A 23,948-nucleotide genomic window follows, 5' to 3' on the forward strand; every position below is an offset into this window, starting at 1 on the left:
CCGACAGTTTATTGTTAAAAAAATCGAAATTTTTGAAAAAAAAAAATCCTTCGATCAGGCACGAGTTTTTAATGTTTTTCAAAAGTACAATAAATTTTATTGAAATCTACCGAGCCGTTTTTATGTTACAGTGATCACCAGTTCAGAAAACATAGTTTTGAGAAAAACGCATTTAAAGTTTTGCTATGGATTTATGTCGAATTATAAGAATTATTTAATAACTTACACTGAGTCATCTATTCCTGGACCATATAATAGCTCTTCAGCCGTCATAGCAGCTTCCAAAATATCGATTTGCTGGTGCCTACGTTGTAATCGACCTTCTCGGGTGTTATCATTAGCGCGCTTATCTGCTACTTTCATACGTGCAGCATCCATTCTTTCTGCATACCGATGAGAATTAGACCCACAATTAAGTCCTAGTGTATTCATCAAGACTAATAATGAATTTATACCCTCATTAAATATACACATAGCAACGTATGCAGCTATTTGTACGATAGTATAACTAGTATTTACCGTTTTTGGACATATTTTCCATATTAGTTAGTTAAAGCTTTCATTATTATTCTGATTGAATCCACCTACACATCTTGAAAGTAAATTTTCATTACTAAGCTTACAATATGCACTTTTAATGTTTATGTCAAGAATCTTTCCAGTAAAATAGCCAATTATAGAAGAAACTCCAAATGACGATGTATATCCCCGTTTTTGCCAGGTTCCATCTCCCGATACAGTTAGATGATTTATATCTTCATTTTCAGTTGTTGGCATTGCTTGCTTTTCTTCATTTACAGCTTTCGTCATGAAGGTTTCTGCGACGGTTTTACTACAATTCAAAATCTGTTTCAGTAAAATTGTATGCGTAAATTTATCTAAAAAAGACGGCATGTCCATCAGGCCGCAAAACTTGCACAATCCTTCGTATCCTATTCCTAGTATTCTCATTACAAAAATGAAACGTCTGTTTATTTCATAAGAATGCCCAACGAAAGAACAGGAAGGAATATATTCATTTCCACAGTTATTACATGCAACTACAATTTTGAATCCCAGCCCACGTGTACTTGCTGTTTGAAACACTACATTTCCATCACATTTTTTACATTTTATAAGAGCAGAAATTGCAGTGAATACCTGAATAAAATTTATTATTCGAAATTCAGTACTGCTGTCTTCAGGTACATCATCTTCAGTGTTTTGTTTTAATTTTTTAGAAGATGTATTCTGAATACTTTCATCACGTTCGGCTGTTTTCGGATTAAAAACATTCTTTCTTTTGACTGAACGCGACTTATTAATTTTTTCAGAACTCCGAAGTTCTCTTGAAACCTTTCTAGAATCACGTCCCATGGTTAATAATTTAATTCACTTGAGAAATAATTTATCACAAAACTATCGACTGATCAGTGCAACGACTACAGGTATACTGGCAACCAAAAATTATTTTTCAGTTCTTGTACTACCTACAAATTGTGAATATATGTAGAAGGATTTATATATATATATATATATATATATATATATATATAATTATCTATACATTAAAATGGGGAGATATTCATGACAATGAAACCCGAAAGGTCGGTTGCTTGCAGCTGTTTCTAGCTACCTGCTCTCGAATGCCACGTAGCACCCGAGTGTCCTTTGGTCATTGTTAAATAACTCGAAAAGAATTTGTCGGATTCATTTCAAATTTTCACACAATATTTTTAAAATATTATACTTTAAGAAAATGCAAAAAAAAATCGATTTTTTGAAAATTCTGACTACCCCTAACCTCTTAATATAACTATCTGTATCTATCAATAGCTTTCGAAATCGGTTACAACTATTATCATACCTTTGCGGTCAATCTCCAGTTAATTATCATAGGATTGTCAACGCTTCTATTTTGTCCTTATTCAACATCAACCTCTTGCTTAGATACTCGGACTAAGATCGGTAAGATACTCGCACTCGATGCGCAATCGGTCTTATAGCAAAAAAAAATTTATATTTGTGTATGCAATACAAATTTTTTTGCTTTTTATAATTCGCTATTAACATCGAGGTTTGGATATAAATTATATATGTCAGAAATTACGGCGATTTGAGGAGCCCTGGTGAGCGAGGTAATTAACGTCCGATTAACCGAGTTATCTATGGATCTATTGGGAATCCCGCGGGTAAGTGAACCTAGAATGTATGTATCCTTTAGTTTGTAGTTTGTAGCCTGGATCTGGATTCTAAAGTTGTTGTCTTAACTCACGGTTAAGTATGGAGTATGAAGCTTACCTCAGGAGTCCCAGTCCGATAAGAATTAAAGGCCATTGAGCTGAAACTTACTGCCTGAACTCACGCCACCGGTAACGCTTACCTCCCATGTGTAATCCCGTTTGGACTTATTCAATATGTGGGAAAACTCGATACAGTCCAGTTTGCTTCGGACATAAAGTATTCAAGCGAGTAAATATTGGTTTCGATGAATCCTTTCTGCACGACCAACCCATCATGTGGTATCGGAGTACATGTTAAACTTTGGAAAAAATGGATCTTTAATCTTCTTTCTTTTCAATCGTAACTCATTAGTTTATTATAAATTTTATTGAAATAAACTAGAAAATTTACAGAGCGAGAGATTTTGTAATTCCAGTTCCTTTAAAATTTTTATTTATTAATTTTGTATCACTAGAGGAACAATATTTATCATTTTGTGCATGAAATTATTAATACTTTTAATTTTAAATACCTCAAAAAATCATCAGGACATCGAAAATGAACATAAGCATTTTTTTTTAATCAAAGTCCTAGACATAAATTCTTAGTCAGAAATTTTTAATTAAAAAATTATGTTGTATAAGCTGATAGAATTTAACGGTCGATAAATCAACAGCATGATCATTGGAATCCGATAAATTTTTTGCTGGCATAAAACCGGATTAAACGTAGATGTAATTTTGACTGACTATGACTAGATCAAAACCACTATAAATTACTTACAATCACTTAATTTCTTAAGAATTACGGCGCAGTTAAATACCTGACAAATGAGCTGCCTTGATTAAACGCCGATGACGGTGATAATGATAACAATAACTTCAGCAATAAATAAACTATGAAATTCCGTTTTAATGAGACGTTAATTTTTTAGTTCATTGCACCGATATTACCCTTTTATTGATGATGGTTATTCCTCCATGTGTTTGAAAGTGTGTGTGTGTGTGTGTTGCATGTTTATTGTGTATATCTGTTTTATTACCATCGAAGCAGATTCGCTCATCAGGTCCAGCAGAGATGCACATTTCTCGTCATTTGCGGTCAGCGATCGTTCCAGTCGTATTGAGAGAGTGGAAATTTAGCATAAATAGAATGAAGATGGAAGATGACATTATGAATATGAAATAAGGAATAGAGGAAGAGTCTAAGCTACAGCCCAAGGGTTTTCTGGTTGCAGGTGCTCGAACGTTTATCACTCGTTTGGACTCTCATCCAAGTTATTTGCGGTTATCATTTTTTTCAGCTATTATTATATAGTGTTATATTTAATGCTACGCCTGTTGGCTATAGGCAACTCTGTATTATGCAGCTGTATATTTAGTTTGTCTGGGATGTGTGATGATATGAACAAATTGAACATTTGGAGTAATTTGATTCAAAAAAAATTTGTGATGGAAAAAAGATCAAAATTTATAACTGGATAATCTTGAAATTGCTTATTGGTTCAATAGTAAGAAAATTTGTCTTAAATCAATATAATTATCATAAAAAAAATTCTTGGAAAAAATTATTTGCATTAAATTTTATTGGAATTTAAAATATTTAAATGAAATGCAAAAATACATCAAATTTAGAAGAAGATTAAATTTTCAATGTTAAATTTTTGGCCGAGTTTGAATTTAACGAATAAATTATTTTAATTTTTGCATGTTATTTAAATGTTCTTTAAATTTCAATAAGAATTGTTTTCTCGAGGATTTTTTTAATGTTTTAATTCTTGGATTAAGATTTTCGTACCTTTGATTGATAAATGTGACTTGGGGAAAAAAAAAAGTGATTTTCAATCGCTAAAATCAATTTCTTCTACTAAAAAAATTTTTTATGTCCAAAAATAATTCATCTTCTTAAAAATTTTAAACTTTCATCGAAGCTGTTAGTTTTTTTTTTTTTTTTTTTTTTCTCAATATTTTAATTCAATAATTACAATAAAAAATCGTAAAACTTTAAAAATTTTTTTTTTTTTTTTCAACTCAATGACTTTCTTTTTCATCTCCAGAGATATACCAACCAAATTTTCAATCAACCACAAAATCATCCATCCAGACTTGACCTCAAAACTCGCTTAAATAACATAATAAATTTTTCGGTTCGCCACAGTAATTGCTTTGACATGCATTGGATTGACGTCCATTTTTGGCGGTAAGTCGTCTCCTGAATATTGACGGTCAGACGTCTCGTATGGGCATCGTTAAAACGGATCTCCTCAGTAGCCCTTAACTACGTCGTGAATAAAATGATTCGGTTATAAATCCTCAACCGGTCTCGGGCAAGCATGTTACTGATACTCTTTTATTTAAAGATTATTTATCCTCTTACTCTGTTTACTATATAGCCTACTATACAATATACTGGACAGCCTTTACGAGTATAAGTACAAGTATCTGCGTCGAGATGACGAGCATTGGGCATTGAGATCATTATTACGCGAAGTAAAGTCCACGGATCTTTCAGTTGATCGAAAACTCAACTTCTACATCTAATGGCTGTTTCTATCCGATAAACACGTTATATAGCGTAGCTACAGATTAAACTCGTAATTGCTTTTTATTTTTCACACATCAATAAACTTTTATTAGCTAATTAGCTTCAAGTATTCGCTAAAAATTATTATGATTTTATTATTAAATATTCTATAATTAATCACAAAATCTTCTCAGCTGTACCATTTTAAAATATATTCACTGACATTTATTAGAATTTTTTGATTTTGCAAAAATAATTTTTTTTTTATATTTTCAAAATTTATACATTTAAAAATATGTTTTTTTCAAAAAAATTCTTATGAGTGAACAAATTGGCTGAAAATCGACTTTTTTTATTCTAACAGTGGCAATTTTCCGAAAACAATTTTTTTGCTTATTTATTTTTTTTTTATCGGATTTTTCCAAATCTCAATTTTTACATCTTAAAATATTTTCTAAGTATCCACAAAAATTTTTTATCATTTCTAAAAATTAACCAATACTTGTCTAATTTACATGCGCCGTTTTATTGCCGGCCTACTAAAATCTAAATCGCCTTTGTACTAAAGGAATTTATTTAAAAAGAGCAGAGCTGATCATTATTATATCAATTTAATTCTCGAGTTAGAGTGTGCAGAGTGTGGTGTATAGAAGCCAAGTTCGGATTGAGAAACTCGGCATTTTCTCATGTAGTTCGGTAAAACATTTAACAACTTTTTAAATAATCAATAGGCAATAACTCTCTCTGGCCGTAAACCGCTGCCTATTTTATTATATTTTATATTCTATTCTATTATTCCTTTAATTCTTGCGAATAAGCTTTAACCTTTACGCAATTTAATAATACACACATATGGAAACGCCTCGATTACGTACGTGAATTACACTTCTCTTGATGGATGTCTATTTAAACTCTGAACTTTATCTTTTAAAATTTTTGTTATAAGTTATTTAATTATAAATCAAAATTTCTGTTTTAAAATTAAGAATATAAAACACTTGAAAGATAACTTTTTTTTGTCTCAAACAAAATTTTTTTTTCATACAGAAGACCAAATACTAATTTTTTAATTTTTGATTCTAAAATTTCAATCAAATGTTAAGTTTTAGATTTTTAATGATAATATTTTAACTAAAAATTGAATTTTAAAAGTTTATTCCAAGCTTTTAAACCAAAAAGTAAATACTTATGTTTTACTCAAAAATTTTTAAAACAAATATTACATTTTAAAATTTTTTAAAACCAAAATAGAACTTTTAACTTTAATTTCAAAATTTGTACAACCTCATTTACAAATTTTTTCATATTTTCTATCCTTAAATCAGTCTCACAATTAAAAAAATTTCCAATAATTCACACCTAAAAAAATTCTCACCTATCATAAACATTCCTCGACCTATTGACCCGATAAACAAGGAACAAATTTCACCAAAACACGAACCGCCCATATTGCGTTAAAAATAAAAATTTAAATTGAAATCCTAATAAAAAGAGTAATCTGATGACTCGAATGACTCTACGGAATTCCGTTGGTTTAAAATTATTACATTAACCATTATAATACAATCCTTAAAAGTTAGTTAATTCGTCCGTGTATCGCGATTGCGCTGCGATCGATGACCCGTCTAAGATAAGCAAACTTAATTCTGTTGTAATTTAAATTGCGGTCATGGTGATCATCGTCTCTCTTAAACTTATAACAAATATTTATTCGAATAAAACAAGTATTTAAACAACTCATAGACTCTTTACAATGTATGTACAAGTATTTTTTTATTTTACTAAAAGCACATACTCAATTCTTTTCAATGTACAATATGAATATAGTATGAATCCACTATCGCACATCTGGCGTCTTTACTTGGCATTACACGCATCACAGACGTACGACCTCGAAGATGTTCATCATCATCCTCAAACAGGACATTGATTTTAAAATTTGATAAAATCAAACAACTCAACACACACACATATATATATATATATATATATATATATATATATATATATATATATATATATATATATATATATATATATATATATATATATATATATATATATATATATATATATATATATATATGTGTGTGTGTGTGTGTGTGTGTGTGTGTGTGTGTGTGTGTGTGTGTGTGTGTGTGTGTGTGTGTGTGTGTGTGTGTGTGTGTGTGTGCTTGTTAATAAATTTTTTATCATTATAATTTTTTATTCAACACTTTATTTATTACAGCAAGTATAAGTGGTAGACTCGAGTGTAAAAGAAGATTGATAGGTAGAGGTTCACAAGATCTCACACTCGGCACAAGTACTCTGCAGTCTATAGTTACCAGCAATATTAAAATGTAAAATATCCACAGCCGGGTGTGAGTAAAGTATAGAGTGATAGTCAACAATTACGTAATTTAAAATACCTCTCGTTTCCTTATTTGATTTCCTGCTGGTTGGTTTTATTCAATTTAACCGCCGGATTTTCTCAGGCCAACCAGGGAAAACACAGCCATTTTTTTTATTTCTGAGCTACACCTCAACTCCTTTTTAATGCGCTATTGTGCCGATTTAAAAATCATATCGAGTTATTAATATTATTTATTCTTTATTAGTTGATATTGAAAGAGGAAATTTTGCGGCTTATTGTTCCAATTGATTTGCCAGCTTGATAAGATCTCTTGATAAATCATGTGATTTTCTCGGTTGTTGAATTCTATTACAGTAATACGGTCTATACTCGATTTACTTTATCGATCGCGGCCTCACTGATCGTCTGATCTGTAAATAACGGTGTAGATTTCGTTAACACGTGTTGCTGTGTGTTTCGTGTGAATTATTGTTCGAGAAATTTTTTATGGGGATAACAATTGATCGATTTATTGGTGAAGAAATAGGTAGCTTAATCGAAAATTTTTTGTGATAAATGGATGGTGAAATATGAAAAATGCTATAAAAATTAATAAAGAATTTATAAAACTATGGACAATAGCAATGAAAAATTTTTTTTTAGCAAACGGATTAAAATAAACTGTAATACATAATAATTAGTACTATTTGAGACAGTAAAATTTTGATTTTAATCATTTATTTATTATAATTTGAATTATTATTTGAATCATAAAAAATTAACAAAAATGTGAGCACATTTTATAATTTATTTTTTTTTAATTATTATTGATATATATTAAGAATACATGTATAAAAGTATGGAAAGAATATAAAAAAATTGATTTTAAACTTAAACTACATGATATTTTTAATATATTTCTATAACTATATTTTTCATACGGTTTGAAGTATATTTTTTTACCTTACCTATTCAAAGATATATTTTTTATAACTTCAATTATTATAAAGTATACTTGAAAATCAGCAACAGTAAAAAATTTTTATGTTAAAGATTTGACACTTTTTTGTGTTAATTTAACACAATAAATGTTAAATTTACACATAAAAGTCTTAAATATTTAATACAAAAATTTTTAACACAAAATTTTTTGACGCAATGACGCAAAATTTTTTACTGTGCATAAATTGAATATTTTTAATATAATTTGATGTATTTAAAAATATATCTTCCATAGAAGTTTTTTTTTCAACATATGTTTTTTTATATAAAATTTTTTTCACGGATCTATAGTGATTAATGATTTAAAAATATTGATCTAAAATCAAGACACTAAGATAAATATAAAATAACACTAAAATTAAATTTAAAAAATTCAACGATAATCATTATCATAAATAGCTAAAAAAATATTTCTTCATTCATTAGCCGCGCAAATAAAAGACTTGTACATATAATACAGCACGTGTAAAAGTGTAAGCGCAAGAAGTTCGATAACCTTAGACACTAATTTGTCCGGTATGTTCAAACACATCACATGCTCTTACTGAAACTCCGGAGATGACTTGCTCTCCGCACAAAGTACTAGTATTAGTAGTGAGTAGTGAGTAGTGAGTAGTGAGTACTGAGTACTTAGCAAGATAGGCATGTACATACACGACATAAAACATGCAGTTCGAGACAGTAATAGTAATAGTAATATAAGGAATACCAGTATACTCCAACCGGTATATATATTACTTTCTGGTAAATTATTATGTACAAACTACAGAGAAGACACGGAAGGATTATTATCCATTACCTTTACACGAATTGACATTACCAAAATATCTCGCTAATGTCTTCTGTCTGTCTTGAAGTTGTTAATTTACATAAACTTAAACAACAATTGCATGTAATGCTTTCAAGCTACTATTTACTTAATGGACTACGTACTTAAGCGCTTTTAAAAAAATATTTTTATTACAGTAAATTGCGCATTTTTATTTTGAATTAATAAACAGTTTGCTTTAATGTCAAAAAATTTAAAGCGTAATACATGAATTTCATATTATGATTCATAATACCAAAAAAATAATAATAATTTGTCATTTTTACGGTACATTTAGTTTTAAATATTAAAATACAGTAAATTTTAAAAGCTCGTAATTTTCTGCAAGTGTTATAGTATCGATAAATTCAAAAAAGTAATTAGTAATGCGATAGGGTTACTTTATCCTAAAGAATGAGGATATTTAAGTTAATCAACAAGATAAATACTAAAAATAAATAAATAAATTCAAAGAGACCCTCCTCATTTAACAAAAAAAAAAAAAAAAAAAAAAAAAAAAAAAACTCGGTGTAATATCGATGTCGCTTTCACGCGGTGGCTCCTGTTTCATTTTTACGATAATGAGAATTCGGAATGTACTTAAACATGTACACAAATTTTTTCTTCAGGCTGCGACTTTTCATATGTATAAAGTAAAAAGTGCGTGTTCAAATTTAGTTGCACTTGAAATGAGCACGCGTTTCATACCCGCGGGGTGTCTTACTTTAGTGAACGCTCTTACAAATGTTGAATGTCGTAGCCGGAGATGTACACATCGAGTTTATTGTTTATGTACCGAGGAAAAATTATGGTGGCTTAATGACTCTTCCCTGCGTGTCTTCTGTCTGGACTTTCGTGTTCTGACGTTGGCACTCTCCATCATCTGTACCACCAGGCGATAAAAATTACCATCACCATCAATGGTATCTTACTTGCGACATGTATTTATTTTTTTTTGTTTTCGGTTTACTCTAATCTTCTCGAGCATTAATTTAATAACATCAACTGCGATCCATCTTCTTGACCAATCTGTAAATTAATTAAACAAAAAACATTTCTTTCTCTTAATATTCAAATGCAATATCTTTTTCTGAATTTTAAATAGAACAATATTAAGATCGAAGAAATTTTTTTATGACACATATTTTAAATAATTTTTGTCACTCAATAATTCAATACATTTTGGTGAAGAATTGTCTACAATTTTTTAACTTTTGTTGAACTTATATAAACTTTGGAGCATGAATACCAAGAAGATAAGGAAATGCTTGAGAAGTTATAATAAAGATGTTGCCTTTCATCTCATATTACATGTTTATAATTTGAATAGAGATTAATTCATTAAAACCATAATTAATGTACTTCTCTACATCATCACATCGAATAGAAATTAGCATCATCAAACATTATGAATCAATCATTAAATCTGACAGTATAAAAACCGCATCTTTTGCATTAGTTGTAAATACAAGTAATTTAATTATATATTATGCAAATAAACTTAAACTTGTTTAGAATAAAAGTTTAAACTATCTGCAAATGACTTTTTAATTCTTCGTTTATAGTAAAATCAAGCTTATATAGTTAAATCATGCTTAAATGATTTTTAAATTATCTTCAAACGGTTTTAATCTTCAATAAGGGTTTTTCGTTTGCATTTAAATTAAACTTGAAAAAAAATTAATTTGATTCAAAAGTATAAATTTGAATTAAGAAAAATTTACATTTATGAATTTTTCTACTTGATTCAAAATTATTAAATTCTTAAAAACTTTTTAATTAATTCTTTAATACAAATCCTGAATTATTCTTACCGAATAGTTTTCATTGTTGATGATTTTTAAAATTCTAAAATAAGAATAAAAATATGTGGTGAGTCGAATATAATTGAAGATAAATTGTTTTGTTAATTCCAGTCGCGTGTAAGCCGCCGACTAGAGTAGACTTCCGTGTTGTAGTCTGTGTGTTGTAGGTATTTGTACATTAAATGAGAGTGCGTATAGTGCATATCTTAACAAAAAACTTTCACTGGACGCATCGTTAATCGTTTTTTGAAATAACTTTGCTGATACTGATGATACCGATGACCTGCCTCAAACCTCAATACTCAATACTCAATACTAAATACTTATAATGTAATGTTTGATGTTCAATATTTAACGCATGTTCTAAAAGAGCGATTAGAAGTTATTGCGTAGGGTGATTTGTGTGTTGCGGTATAATGATAATTCCCCAGACTTTCTACTAAATATATAAAGTACTTTGGCACGTAAAAGTCTCCTCAGTGTAGATAACTCGTAGGAAAGGTTATAAGTTATAAATTAGGAGGATGAATGGTGTATGGTGTATGGTAGGGGTGTATGGATTTGTAAGCCGGCGGCAACCAGTGGATTATTCTAAACGGCAAAGTGCATTCTTACTCTCAAAGGACGTTAAACTCACCAGTTAAAACGGTAAAAGCGCAATCATCTAACAACAGGATGGACCTGGAAGCTTGTCGCCGGGATTTAAGACCTCCGGCCGACAAACGATACTCTTTTCCTTTTCCTTTCCTGACTTGGACTCTACTCGAGTACTTTATTTATACTTTCAGCCTCTATGAGCGTTTAAAGACTCTTTAGAGTTAAGTCTTAGTCTTGGTCTTACATTAACATTGCGATACTTGGACTTGGATTGTATGAGTACCAGTACGAGTAATGTTAGGAGCTGAGAGAGGATTGCAGATGTGCCCGATTCCAGACGAGGTACATGGGAACTCTCTGGTGAAAGGAGTCGCGCGATCCTCATATATAAAGTTTGATCGAAGAAATGCTTACTCTTTACCCTATTCCTCTATTTTTATTTTCTGTTACACTCCTTCAATATTTTCTTATTATTATTATTTGTAATTAGAAAAAATTTTAATTTTGAATGTCATTAATAAATTTATTTAATAAAAATCCAATTAATATTATATTGATTAAAATAAATTTTATTAGACAAAAAAACTAATTTTTTGTTTAAAAAAAATTTTTTTTTTTTTCAAATTAAAAATTATAATCCGTAAAAAAATGTCTTATCTGGAAGAAGAAATATCAACTTAGTTTAATTTAAAAAGAAGAATTCTGAGCCGAGACAATTATTTTCTACATGAAAAATAAAAATTAAAAATGTGTCTATAAAATGATTTTTCATTTAAATAAAAAAATGAACATCGGATTTTTTTATAATCATAAAAAAATCTAAATAGTAAAACTATTGACTTCAGTCCGTAATAGTCCGTAAAATTGCTCCCTATACATTCCATCCTAATGAATTTATTTATATACAGCCAGATAATCATTACAGTATTATTACCCCTATTTTACCAATTTAACACTTATCTGAAATCTTAAAATAATTCCGGGATTAAAATTTTATCCACTCAACTCGCCATTACTTTCTCGATAAAATTATCCCGGATTTATTATTATCCGTGATTAGAAGCTATTGATGATACAGTCGATTTAAATCGCTAAGTAATCCCGTCAATAACTCTCGGAATGATTGCGCCCAGCAAGGCTATAGTCATTCCCATCCTCTCGGACGAAGCCCTATCTAAAGATGTTCTGCAAAGTGCTCGAAGAAAATCACTCGAGCATGTCCAGCTAAACGCAACCCCGGCTTTTTCTTTATTTGTTTTATTCTAACTTTATTCTATTCTATATTTCCCAGCACGTATGATAATTCCTGGCCATTAGCCTCCACGTCCTCAGCTAGGTACTGGTTCTATAATCCCATACTCGCACTCAGTATTATACTATAATAGCCTACAACGTCCCATACTATTACTAAGTACTAATGGAAGATCATCGCAGCGCCTCCGGCAGGTGTCTTCTGGTATTATTTCTTCTGTCCGTCTCTGGAACTCAATTGCTATACACTCAAATTCGTCCTTACAGCCGACTAGAGGTGAATAAGTAGGCTATTTTATAGTGAGTATTTTACACGAGTAAAATAAAAAGTTGAACTACAAAAAGAATTTTTATTTAAATCGTTATTATTTTACTAAAAACGAAGAAAAATTGTCAATTCAGGATTTCTTCAACTTTAACTTGAAATAAATTTTGAAAAAGTAAATTTATTGAAAAATTACAAGAAATTTTTTTGAGTCAAGAGAAAAAATTCTTGAAACAAGAAAAGTTTCTTAAACCAAAAATAATTTCTTAACTCAAGAATTTATTCTCTTGACTTAAGAAAATCATTTTCTTCAAAATGGTATTCTTGGTTCAAGATTTCGGCTCTTGAGTGAAGTGTACAAAAAATATTTATCACACTATTCTGTAAATTGCTTGTATGACATGATATAAAATCTCGAATCTTAAAAATAATTTATTTCATGTTTTTTAAATAAATAATAAAAATTTCGATTCACAATTTTTAAATATAATTATCAAGGGCTCAAATTTTGATAGGATCTTTGATTCGCAATTCTCTGAAAAAATTTTATGATAATTTTTCAAAAAAAAAAGACTTCAAATTTAGTAACTGTTTTTTTTTTTTTCACAATTTTTAATAGAGAATAAAATTTTTTAACCAAAAAAGAAGTTTTTATAAAAACAATAATTATCTTGAGTAAAATCAAATTTTTTTAATCGAAGGAAAATTTCCATGATTCATTATCTTCGTCAATTATTTTAGTTAGAATAAATTTTTTACCATATAAGAGTGTAAAAAATTCCTAGAAAAAATTTCTAAGTACCCGAGATACTTCTCTTGAGTGAATGCTTCCTCGCGTGTGGAGTCTGCACGCGAATCGTCTACCGGATGCCCGAGGGTATCATCCATTTGCATTCTGCACTTTATACGTATCCATATCCATATCCATATACATCGCAGCACTGAAAAATCTATATATTCAAGTTTATATACACACAAGCGTATAAATAGTGGATAGTGGGTCTAGCAACCAGCAACCAGCAACTAGCAACTAGCAACCGGCAACCCTCTTCAACCTTTTTAAAAAGATTATTATAAAGCGCTTAGGTTTGTAGTGGCTCGCGTGCGGGTACAAACTCTTGGTATGGCTCTTGCTACCCCGACAGGTACATCGCGGTCGTTGTTTATAAGCGCCTCAAGTTTTACAAGTCTCTGTACATAGAGGCTAGTGTATGTAATGTAATGTAATGCTTCTCTTCTCTTTTCTTTATACTGATGCATCGGCACACTTTTAGTATTTATTCGCCAATAATCGATAAACATACGTAAAATACGATCGTGTGAATATCCAATTCTCACGATTTCTTTTTCGGTTTTTTTTTTTTTTTTTTTTTTTCATATGTAATATTTAATAGGTAATAAGCTAATAAACATTTAGTATGGATAAATAAACATAAAAAAATGATTCATGATTTGCGTAATTGAATTAATTTTTAAAAAATATGTAATGTGATAATATTAGTTAAGCGTGTTGATTTTGTTATTAATAGAGGTAAATTTTATTGAAGCTCTTGATGTTGACCCCATGAAAAAATTTATAATTCAAAGATATATAGTGAAATATAAATTATATATTAAAAATAAATAAATTGTGTCTGTACAGAAAAAAAATCATTTTAATTTTTTTTTATTTAAATTTTTTAATAAATAATTTAAATAAATTAAATAATTTAAATTATTAAATAATTTAAATAAAACAAATATTTTTATTTAAAATTTTAGTCTTTGAAAATATTTACATCAAATAAATATTTAAAAAAAAATCATATCGATTGTCACAAACTGGTTCAAAATTGTTTCTTTAATCATCTTTTAATTTTTTAAATAAATTTAGCGACTAGAAATGTATTTCCAATACATATCTTAGATATTTCAAATATTATTAATACATTTTCGATATTTCAAAAAAAAAAAAAAATTCTTGGTATAAATTCTTTATTATGAGGAAGAATTAAATTTAATGGATAATGAAAAATACACATAACATAACACAACATAGAATTATAAAATGACTGAAAATGATTGCGGAAGTTGGTCGGCTGATATATGTAATGCTAATGATGAAAGATTAATTGCGATTTGCTATTTACATACCTCCACGAATTTTGTTTAAATGCTATGAAATAGTTGTAATTGTTGTAATCGTTGTTATGCGTGCAATTATAAATCAAATATGAATATAAGTTAACTGAACTGAAAACTGATATAATAGCAGACGTGGAAGTATTACGCTGGATGAGGTGAAAGCTCCAACACCCACGTTAATACTTTTATGAAATATGTATATTCTTCATTATTCATTATTCATTATGTTTGTTCTATTATGTACACAAATGATGAAGGTGGAGTATTTATAGTGTACATTAGATAGTCAAGTGTAACTGTAAATAAAGGCGGGTTCAACGGTAATCCTCGGAAAAAGTTTCAACTCTATATTGTTATTACTACATATTATATTGTATTTATTTAGAGGTTCAAAATTTTATTTGTTTTATATCAAGAGTCATAATTATTCTCAATTTTAATTTTGTAATTTTTCAAATTCAGTCAAAAAATAATTCAAAAATCTTCAGAAACTTTCGGACTATTTTTAACACTTTTTTTTAAGTTTCTGGGATATTATTTTTTGCAACTAATAAAATAAACGAGAAAAAAAAATTAATATTCAGAGCATAAGTTTAAAAGTTAAGAAAAGTCAACTTCCGAAACAAGACCTTGAATAAAATTTAAAAAAATATTTCCAGATTTAAAAATGAGTAAGACTAATATTTTTACAAAAAATTTTAAAATTTTACTTTTTTGTAATAGCATTCAATTTTATTTTTATCTTCAATTCAATCCTATTTTCTTTCAAAAGCATGTACGCTTCCATTTCTCGAACAATATAATTAATAGTTATAACTTCCTTCAAAAAATTTTTTTTTAAGCTCCTCTTGTTTCCACTTTCTTTGTAAAATATCTTAATTTATCTTAATGATATATTACTACTGTATCATTGAATTCTTATTTATTTTTGAAAAATTCTTAGTTGTAACAGTAAAAATGATCCATATGAAAAAAAATCCGTTTTTACTGATTGATAATGACAGATAAAATTGAAAAAAGAAAAGTTTTTTTGTTTTGAAGGTGCAAAAAATTTATTTTTTATTTTTTCACGCGAACCGTTGAAAATTAATCGTAGATTTACCGTAAAAAATGCGACGATTAAAATAACAAAACGTCATTTAAATAAATAAGACGGATCTCGAATTTCGGTCTTTAGTCGCAGCTAACGAAGGGAAGAATATGATGTGTAATGTGTTGTGTGTAATGTATATTCGCGGAAATTTAAAAAGTTGTAATGTAAGAACTGTATATTTAATAAATGCAGAGAGATAGTCTAGAGCGTGGAAAATAAATGATAGGCCTTAGCAACTTGTCAAGAGGAGCTAATTGGCCCGCGCATTTCTCGCGTATATAAATACAGCCGGAGAAAAAAGGGGAAGATGAAAGGGGAAATTTCACAGGCAATCGTATATATTTGCAGTCGTATTTGCGAGGATAATGAAGGACTTTCCGTCGTGAAAAGAGCCAGAGGTGCCGACCGGGCCGTGTGGGTTGATAGCATATAGCGAACTGGTGGAGGTGTCAGCATTCCCTCCCCTTTTGCATTTTTTTTTTTTTTTTTTTCATTATTCTTTATTTACGGTTTTATTATTTTTATTGTTGCAGCACATGGTGGAAATAACGCACGAATAAGACGACACGTTCTACGCGGAATAGAAGAGGGAAAAGGTAAGAGTTCTTACGTGCTGGGATGATTTGTTACACCCATCTCGAGTGTGGGTAAGACCGATCGCTTCTTCCTCATCTGAGATGCTGAACAAAATTTTTCGTTTGCTTGAATAAATCTTTAAACGTAAATCATTTATTTTTTTTTATGATTTGTGTACTTAAGAAAAGTTTTTTCAGAAAATCAATTTTTTTATGTTAACAATTTACAAAATTAAATGTCAATATTTTTTATTCAAAATTTCAATTTGAGAAGATGAAAAAATTACTTTAGTCAAAATGATAAAAAAAAAAAAAATTAGGAAAAATATAATTTTCGTGTCATTTTGATGGGTCTTTATGGGCACCTTTCTCTCTTTCTTTAGCCGGTTGCAATAGCGACAAAGACTGCTTGCTGAAGGAAATCTGCGTTGGACATATCTGCCAGGATCCTTGTCGCATCAAAAACCCCTGTGCTGCTCACGCTGTCTGTATCAACACGAATCACGGTACTGATTGTAGCTGCGAAGAAGGCTACCACGGCAATGCATTCAGTCTTTGCAGTCCTGGTAAGAGTCAATCATATAAAATATTATTACTGACTTGTTTCAAGATATTACTGACTTGTTATAAATATGGCGCGATTCTTGAATTAAGATATTATTTTACTTGTTTTAAGCATATAAATTTTTGTATTTTTGATATTCTCTGTATTAGTAAATATTTTTCGGCATACAGAGAAATATAAATTTTTTTACTTTAAAGTTTTTTTCTGATTTAAACTTTTAAAATTATAAATAAAAAAATTAGGAAAACGGTTGACGATTTTTTAAAATTTCCAATTTTCTTAGCGGGAAGTTGAAAATTTTGAACATTTGACATTAGTCAAATTTTTTAACATTTGATCAAATTATTGACTCAAAAAATAATTGATGAATTTTTTGTCAGTAAAAATTTTTTTTAATTTATCTAAAGTTATAATTATAATTTCTTAGACAGATAAAACACATTAAAGAGTGAAAAAAAAATTTTTTTATAAATAATTATTTAATCATTCAATCAAAACAAATGTTGATTTATTAATTTTTAAAGACCGTAAAAAATGATGAATTATTAGCTGTAATATTTCGTTTTAATTTTTTCGACAAACACGTCTATAAAAAAGTATATTGAGATAACTTAATTAAACATTGGAGATTACCCAACTCCTAAAAAACATAAAATAAAATAATAATCTTACCACAACTAATTAGAATCTGGTTTCTATTTATTCAACTCTTCAACAAATAAAAAAATTTCACTCATTACCGGAACCATAATATAATATAAAATCATTACGAAATTAGAGGTAACATAAATAGATCTTTAATCGCGTCCAATTTTCGTTATGTTATATCATTAACTTCTTGAAAAAAAAAAAAAAAAAAAAAAAAAAAAATAGAGTTTTTGTTGCAATTTTTTACCGGTGAAGTTTAAAGTTTATTTTCTCGGCCGGGGATACTTAATTGCGTGCACATCCGGTTGTGGGGAAGAGTAAGCGACTTTGATCGAAAAGCTCCCGGCGAGCGATCGTGACTTTCATTTTTACTCTTAGTCGTCGAATATAAGCCTTAAGGATAAGGATAAGGATAAGAACAAAGATGAGAGGGAAAAAGAGGATAGAGCAGAGACTAAAATAATAAGACCAGCTAAAAATGAGTTACATCTTCGGACACATTTGCCTTAAAGGCCTGATCCATCAATGTCCGATATTGAGTTGCGTCAATAAATAAAAATATACATATTACATTTATTCACATATAATTATTATTATCTTCACTTTTAAATACATATTACATTGTTATGGATACGTATTATAGATCAAATTTGTGGGAGATAATGGGAACAATAAATATGTGTCAATATTTGCGATACTTATCGAGTTAGTAAATAAATTTTTATAGGGATAGAGATTTTAATTTTTTAATCTTTAAAAAAATTAAGAAAAATATTCTATTAAAGATTAAAAATACAAAAAATTGATTAAAACTTTTTTTATGTAAATATAAATGAAACGTCAATTCATTAATTTATTCGCGATCAGATACGGGGATTTTTCATTGAGAATTAAAATAAAAAGGCCAATTAAATAAATGAATGGATTGAGGCAAATGGATTTATCAGTATGTAGAAAAAGTATCAATAATAAATAAATAAATTCACCTATGCCAGTATATATTGAAACGCGATGAAATATAAATAGTAGTGCTACGTGAACATTGTTATGTGGTCGGATTGTAAAGAAGGAGATTCATTGGACGAACGACTTCGCGGAAAATTGTGTAGACAGGTATAGATGAGATGATAGTACTACGAAAGCGAGAGGCATCGTTTTACTTTCAAGGATATAAGTCCCCAGATACGTGTGTACCGTACCTACGTACGCCTAGCCGTTTCGTTTGAGACTTATATTCCAAGTATCTCTCGGTAAATCTTAAACATCTCCATACACCATGATCATTTTCATTCTCATTCTCAATCTCCATTTCAATTTAATACTTGAATTCATTTAATCCCGATTTTATTTCAATACAAACTGCAATTACGGAGTGCAAAAAATTAGCATAGTCGTTGTGAATTTATTTATCTTCAAGTAGAAGAATTTTCTTATTGTAAATTAATTATTTCGACTAATTTTGTGAAAAAAACAAAAATTTTCCCAAATTATATTTTTATTTTTTCCTTCAAATTCAGAGTAAAAGACAAGAGACAGAAAATTGATGAGGGACGTCATCTTCGAAAATTTAATTCTCTACAAAAATGGTATCTTATAATTTTATCGTATTTTCAATATTTAACCTAGAAATCACGATTTAAATTCACCCATCTTAAGGTTCCGTGTGGAACAATTCTCGCGCATGTGCAGTACAAGTTCTACTTTCTTAAAGCGCTCAATACGAACAGATCTATTAATCCATACAAAACTAAGGCCAAAAATGCTTGAGAATACAACTCGAGACTAGAATCTTTGAATACGTTGGATTCTATCAGATGTTCGTCGGACGGGATTACTTGAGGCAATAAGAGATGAAAAGCATCGCGAGTAAGAGTAAGCACAGGTGCGTGTGCACGCAAAGTGAGTCAGGTCGAGCAGTACCGGGGGTACAATCCCCCTCAGTGAAACCGACGATTTTATCGAAAGAAACCTGTTGGCTGGAGAAGTGTTATTGCAGGGTGCCGGGTGTATCTCGCGCGTACGATCGCTAATAAATTCTTGGGCTGAGCAACTTGCATCTACTATAGGACTCAGTCTCAAGAGACTCAAGAGCTGGGTACGTGAAACACCTCGCACTTATGCACCACTCTTGTGCCGGTACAAGATGCACATATCTGTATTTCAGTCTTGGTACTTGGTACTTCGTGCATAGCAGCTACACTCGAGTTGAGATTCTAATATGATTATCGTCCGTACTGAAACTATTACTTTAACTCGTCCTTTGCCCCGGCATTTATCCTGCTAAAAATTCACACTCGCTTGCGTTCCTCACAGCATCTAAGAGCTTTATTGCCTTTTTTATCTATTTTTTTATTAATATATATTGCATTTAAACGTCAATGAAGATATTTCTATTTATCCATTTAACTTCGGTTTATCTTTAGTGTAACTGTTATTGCCTTTCATTTTTATTTACATTTTTTAAAAAATTAATTTAGGAAAATAAGCAAGAAGTAATTTTTTATTTTAATTAGAAATTTATTATTTAAGATTTTTTTTTATTAATAGATTAATTAATAATTAGACACTATGAATAATTTAGACACTTAAAAAATTATTTTGAAGAGTTCTTTTGTCTTAAATTAAGACAAAAAAATTTTGAAAAGAAAAATTTACTTAAATCAAAAAAAAATTTCTTGAACTTTTAGTTAAAGAATTTTTTTCTTGAATCTAGTTAATTTTTTTACTACAGATTACGAATTATTATTTAATAAATGTAATCAATGATTTTCTTAAAAATTCAAAACTTATGTAAATTATTTTTAAAAAAATTAAGTCATAAAAAAAATAAATAGTACAATTAATAAATTTTTTTGTACAATATATACTCTAAATATTTATTTTTATTAATATAAATTTAAATAATATCTTAAAAATTTTAAACCAAATAACTCATAAGCCCACTTAGTGTGAAATTTAAAAAAAGTAGATCAATAAATCACTCCGAGGCATGCGATAAAAAATAAATAAATATCAATTGTTCTGTCGAATTTCTGATGAAAGATAACGGTTTAATGTTAATACATTATCATTAGGGTTAATCACATACACAGCCAGCGAGCAGGTTTGCTAGTTCGACGAACACGTGTCGCGATCTCTTGTATCGTAATCGACAATCCAGCGACTAGAACGAGAGCAAAAACAAAGATAAGAGAAAGACCCGAACAATAAAAGTAAGAGTAAGAATTTCCGAGACGATTCAAATCAGTCGGATTCAAAGTAGTTGCGCTGTACAAATTATTCCCATCCTAGTACTCAGATTAAATCGACGCGTGTCGATTAGAATCTCAAAGTCTGAAAAATCAAAAATTCTGAGTTCACAAATGTACTAAATTATATGTGTGTGATTAATGGATCGTTGACAAATAAATAAAAAGTGATATGAGATATACGTAAGGCTGAAACATTCGTAGACTGTTATTTTTTGCGTGGCGCCATTCTCGGGATTCGGAATGCAACTAACCGGGCAAATATATTTAGTTTTGGCTGACAGGACCACTCCTCGCAGTACGTCGGATAATAACGATAAATTATTAAAAATTAATTCCCTTGGAAGGATAAAAAAGCCAACGCATGCAATTATTTACGCTACGATTACAATCTAAATCATTTTGATTACAGCTATGTCTTGAACGTCTCTATAGTTAATTAAGATGTGATTAAGTGATCGTTATAAAAACAAAGTGCATACAGTAAATATATTTTCGTTTAACAACGTGTCTGCAGTACAAAAAGAATTTTTTTTTTGATAAAAAATTGTATCATCGATTATAAAGAAATTTATTTTGATGCTAGAATTTTTGAAACTTAATCAAATTTTTTTGAATTTCAATTACAGGCTTGACTCAAAAAAATTTTTTTTATCGTTTTTGTTGTTTTTGAATTTAAAATGATGGAATTTATCGGAAAATTTTAATTATAGTGTTTGCAAAAATAAATTCATGTAAAATTCAAAAAAAAATTTTTTGCATAAAATTTTGCACTATTAATTAGAAAAAAAATTTATTTTGAATTTTGTTTTAGATTTTATAATTTTGAAAACCCAAAATTAGTCAAATTTTGACTAAACTCTTGGCTCAAGAAGAAATCATTAGATTTTTTTATTTTTAGTTTAATTAAATTCTTGGATAAAATAAAATGAGTCTTTTATTTTTCATATTCTCGGAAGAAATTGAAACAGAAGATTAAAATTTATCAAAAATTGAACTATATAATGTAATTATAATGATGATTACGCTTCTGCGAAAAATAATTAAGACAATTAACAAAATTATGTCAATGGCAGACTTAACAGAACGTACAGATAATTATGAAATGATTAGACCGGGTCTTGCGTTCTAGTAAAATTTACTGTTATAAAAATTCAAGCCATAAATTTATGATTATAAAAAGAAAAAAAAATAGAGATCGTTAACCTCTTGGATGCCGTAAAAAATTTTGAGATATGACGGAGCTTTTATTTTGATTGTAAATTATTCGAGCAATAAAGTTGGTGTATATTTATGTGAGGAAAGAAGGTATTCAGGTCGCATATATCGGAACAGAAGAGATATACGATAGAGAAGTTCGCCTCTCACCTGTTGTGTTACATGCGCTACAGTTATATTGTAACTTCACTTGGAACACGTGGGAAACATTGTAAATAATGAATTATAAGTTACATATTTATATTTATATAAATTTTTTTGATAAGGAAGTTTTTTGAGGAGAAGAAGAAAAAGAAGAAGAAGAAATTTAGGGATAAAAGTTTGCAGCATATTGCTGTCCTCGACCTTTAACCCGAAATCCCGGCGCATCAAAATATAATTGCGGGGCAGAATACAGTGAGAGAATATACCAAGTGCATAATCTTTTTATTGTTGGATGAAACGAAAAGACGTGGTATGAATTGAACGTTCGTTCGCTGGGAAGGCCATGCCATGCCGTGCAAGCTTCACTTCTCTTATATCTGTGTAGTATTATATAGAACCTATGTTCTTATGTAGCTTCTTCCAAGACCGAGAAGACGCGATATGCTTATACACTCTCTACGCGGTATTATATAAAACCCGCCCATCGCTTTATCGCTGGGCGTACAGTATCAAGATCATAAAATATGCAAATTTAATGTTCCTTGCTCTTTCCACCTGTGTGACAAATTTTAACATATTCAATCATAAAAGTGTCGGCGTTGAGAGAAGACAGATTTTGGGGAATATTAGTAAGAAATAATGTAATTAAAAAAAAAATTTTAATTATGTAAAATTTTTTTTTGAAATCGTAAAAAATTGCAGAGTTGAAGTTCTTTAAGATTTTATCTTTTTTAATTGCTGTAAGTTTGATAAAAATTTGTGATGGTTCAAAAAAAATTTAATTAAAATGTTAAATTTTAAAATTTATAAATTGAACTTACTTCAATAAATTTTTATTTTTTTATAAATTCATTAATTAATAGTTTTCAGTATCGAAAAATATTGAAAAAAAAATTTTTTTTAATTTTCCATGTATGGAAAAAATTTTAAACAATTACTTAATCAAAATATGATTATTGTCTCTCGGAGAAGAAAAAAGATCAAATAAAACGATACTTTTCATAAAAAAAAATTTGTTTAATAATCTTACTTAAAATGAAAAATTTTCATAGTTTAAACTTAGAGAAAAAAAAAATATTTTCCTCAATTAAAACTCACGAGTTTCATATCCGATAAAATTACAAGAGGTTAGCAAAAAATCAGTCATCAACAAAGTAAAAGTGATTTATGATTTTCGAGTGTAAAAACCCGATTTTAGTAAAAAAGTAAAAGATGAACGGATGTAGACCGGTACTGGATTTCCGGTGGCTTTTCCCACGAGTCCTTATTTAACATTCTATAGACTTGACTCTATACTATCCTTTATTACTTTTAGCTTTACTTATGCTCGTATATCGTATAGAGTATATAGTACATATATATATATACGCATAGTAATAGCATAGTCGAGTGCATTACGCCGAGGTATCTCCGAGTACTCAGTACTTCAAAGCCCCAGTACCTCCTCTTAGTATGTGTACTTGTTCATTTGTTGCAAGAAGAGGAAACCGGACTTTAATTAGACCGCCTCAGAGAACCCGGCCCGGCAAACTGGATTATAGATCG

At 29.2% G+C, this 23,948-nt stretch overlaps 1 protein-coding gene across 1 annotated transcript in view; it reads left to right on the forward strand.

The window, feature by feature from the left end:
- The window catches only part of LOC141535858 (uncharacterized), a 108,619-nt gene that overhangs the window by 45,273 nt on the left and 39,398 nt on the right, over nucleotides 1–23,948 (forward strand). The window contains exons 2-3 of the mRNA XM_074256018.1: nucleotides 16,539–16,601; nucleotides 16,964–17,146. Coding sequence (XP_074112119.1) covers nucleotides 16,539–16,601; nucleotides 16,964–17,146 — 246 coding nt within the window. The remainder of the gene's footprint in view (nucleotides 1–16,538; nucleotides 16,602–16,963; nucleotides 17,147–23,948) is intronic.

The sequence above is a fragment of the Cotesia typhae genome, unplaced genomic scaffold (genome assembly GCF_013202065.1).
Source record: "Cotesia typhae breed Kobodo isofemale line unplaced genomic scaffold, CoteBio_Ctyphae scaffold_152, whole genome shotgun sequence".
NCBI classification, from domain to species: domain Eukaryota; kingdom Metazoa; phylum Arthropoda; class Insecta; order Hymenoptera; family Braconidae; genus Cotesia; species Cotesia typhae.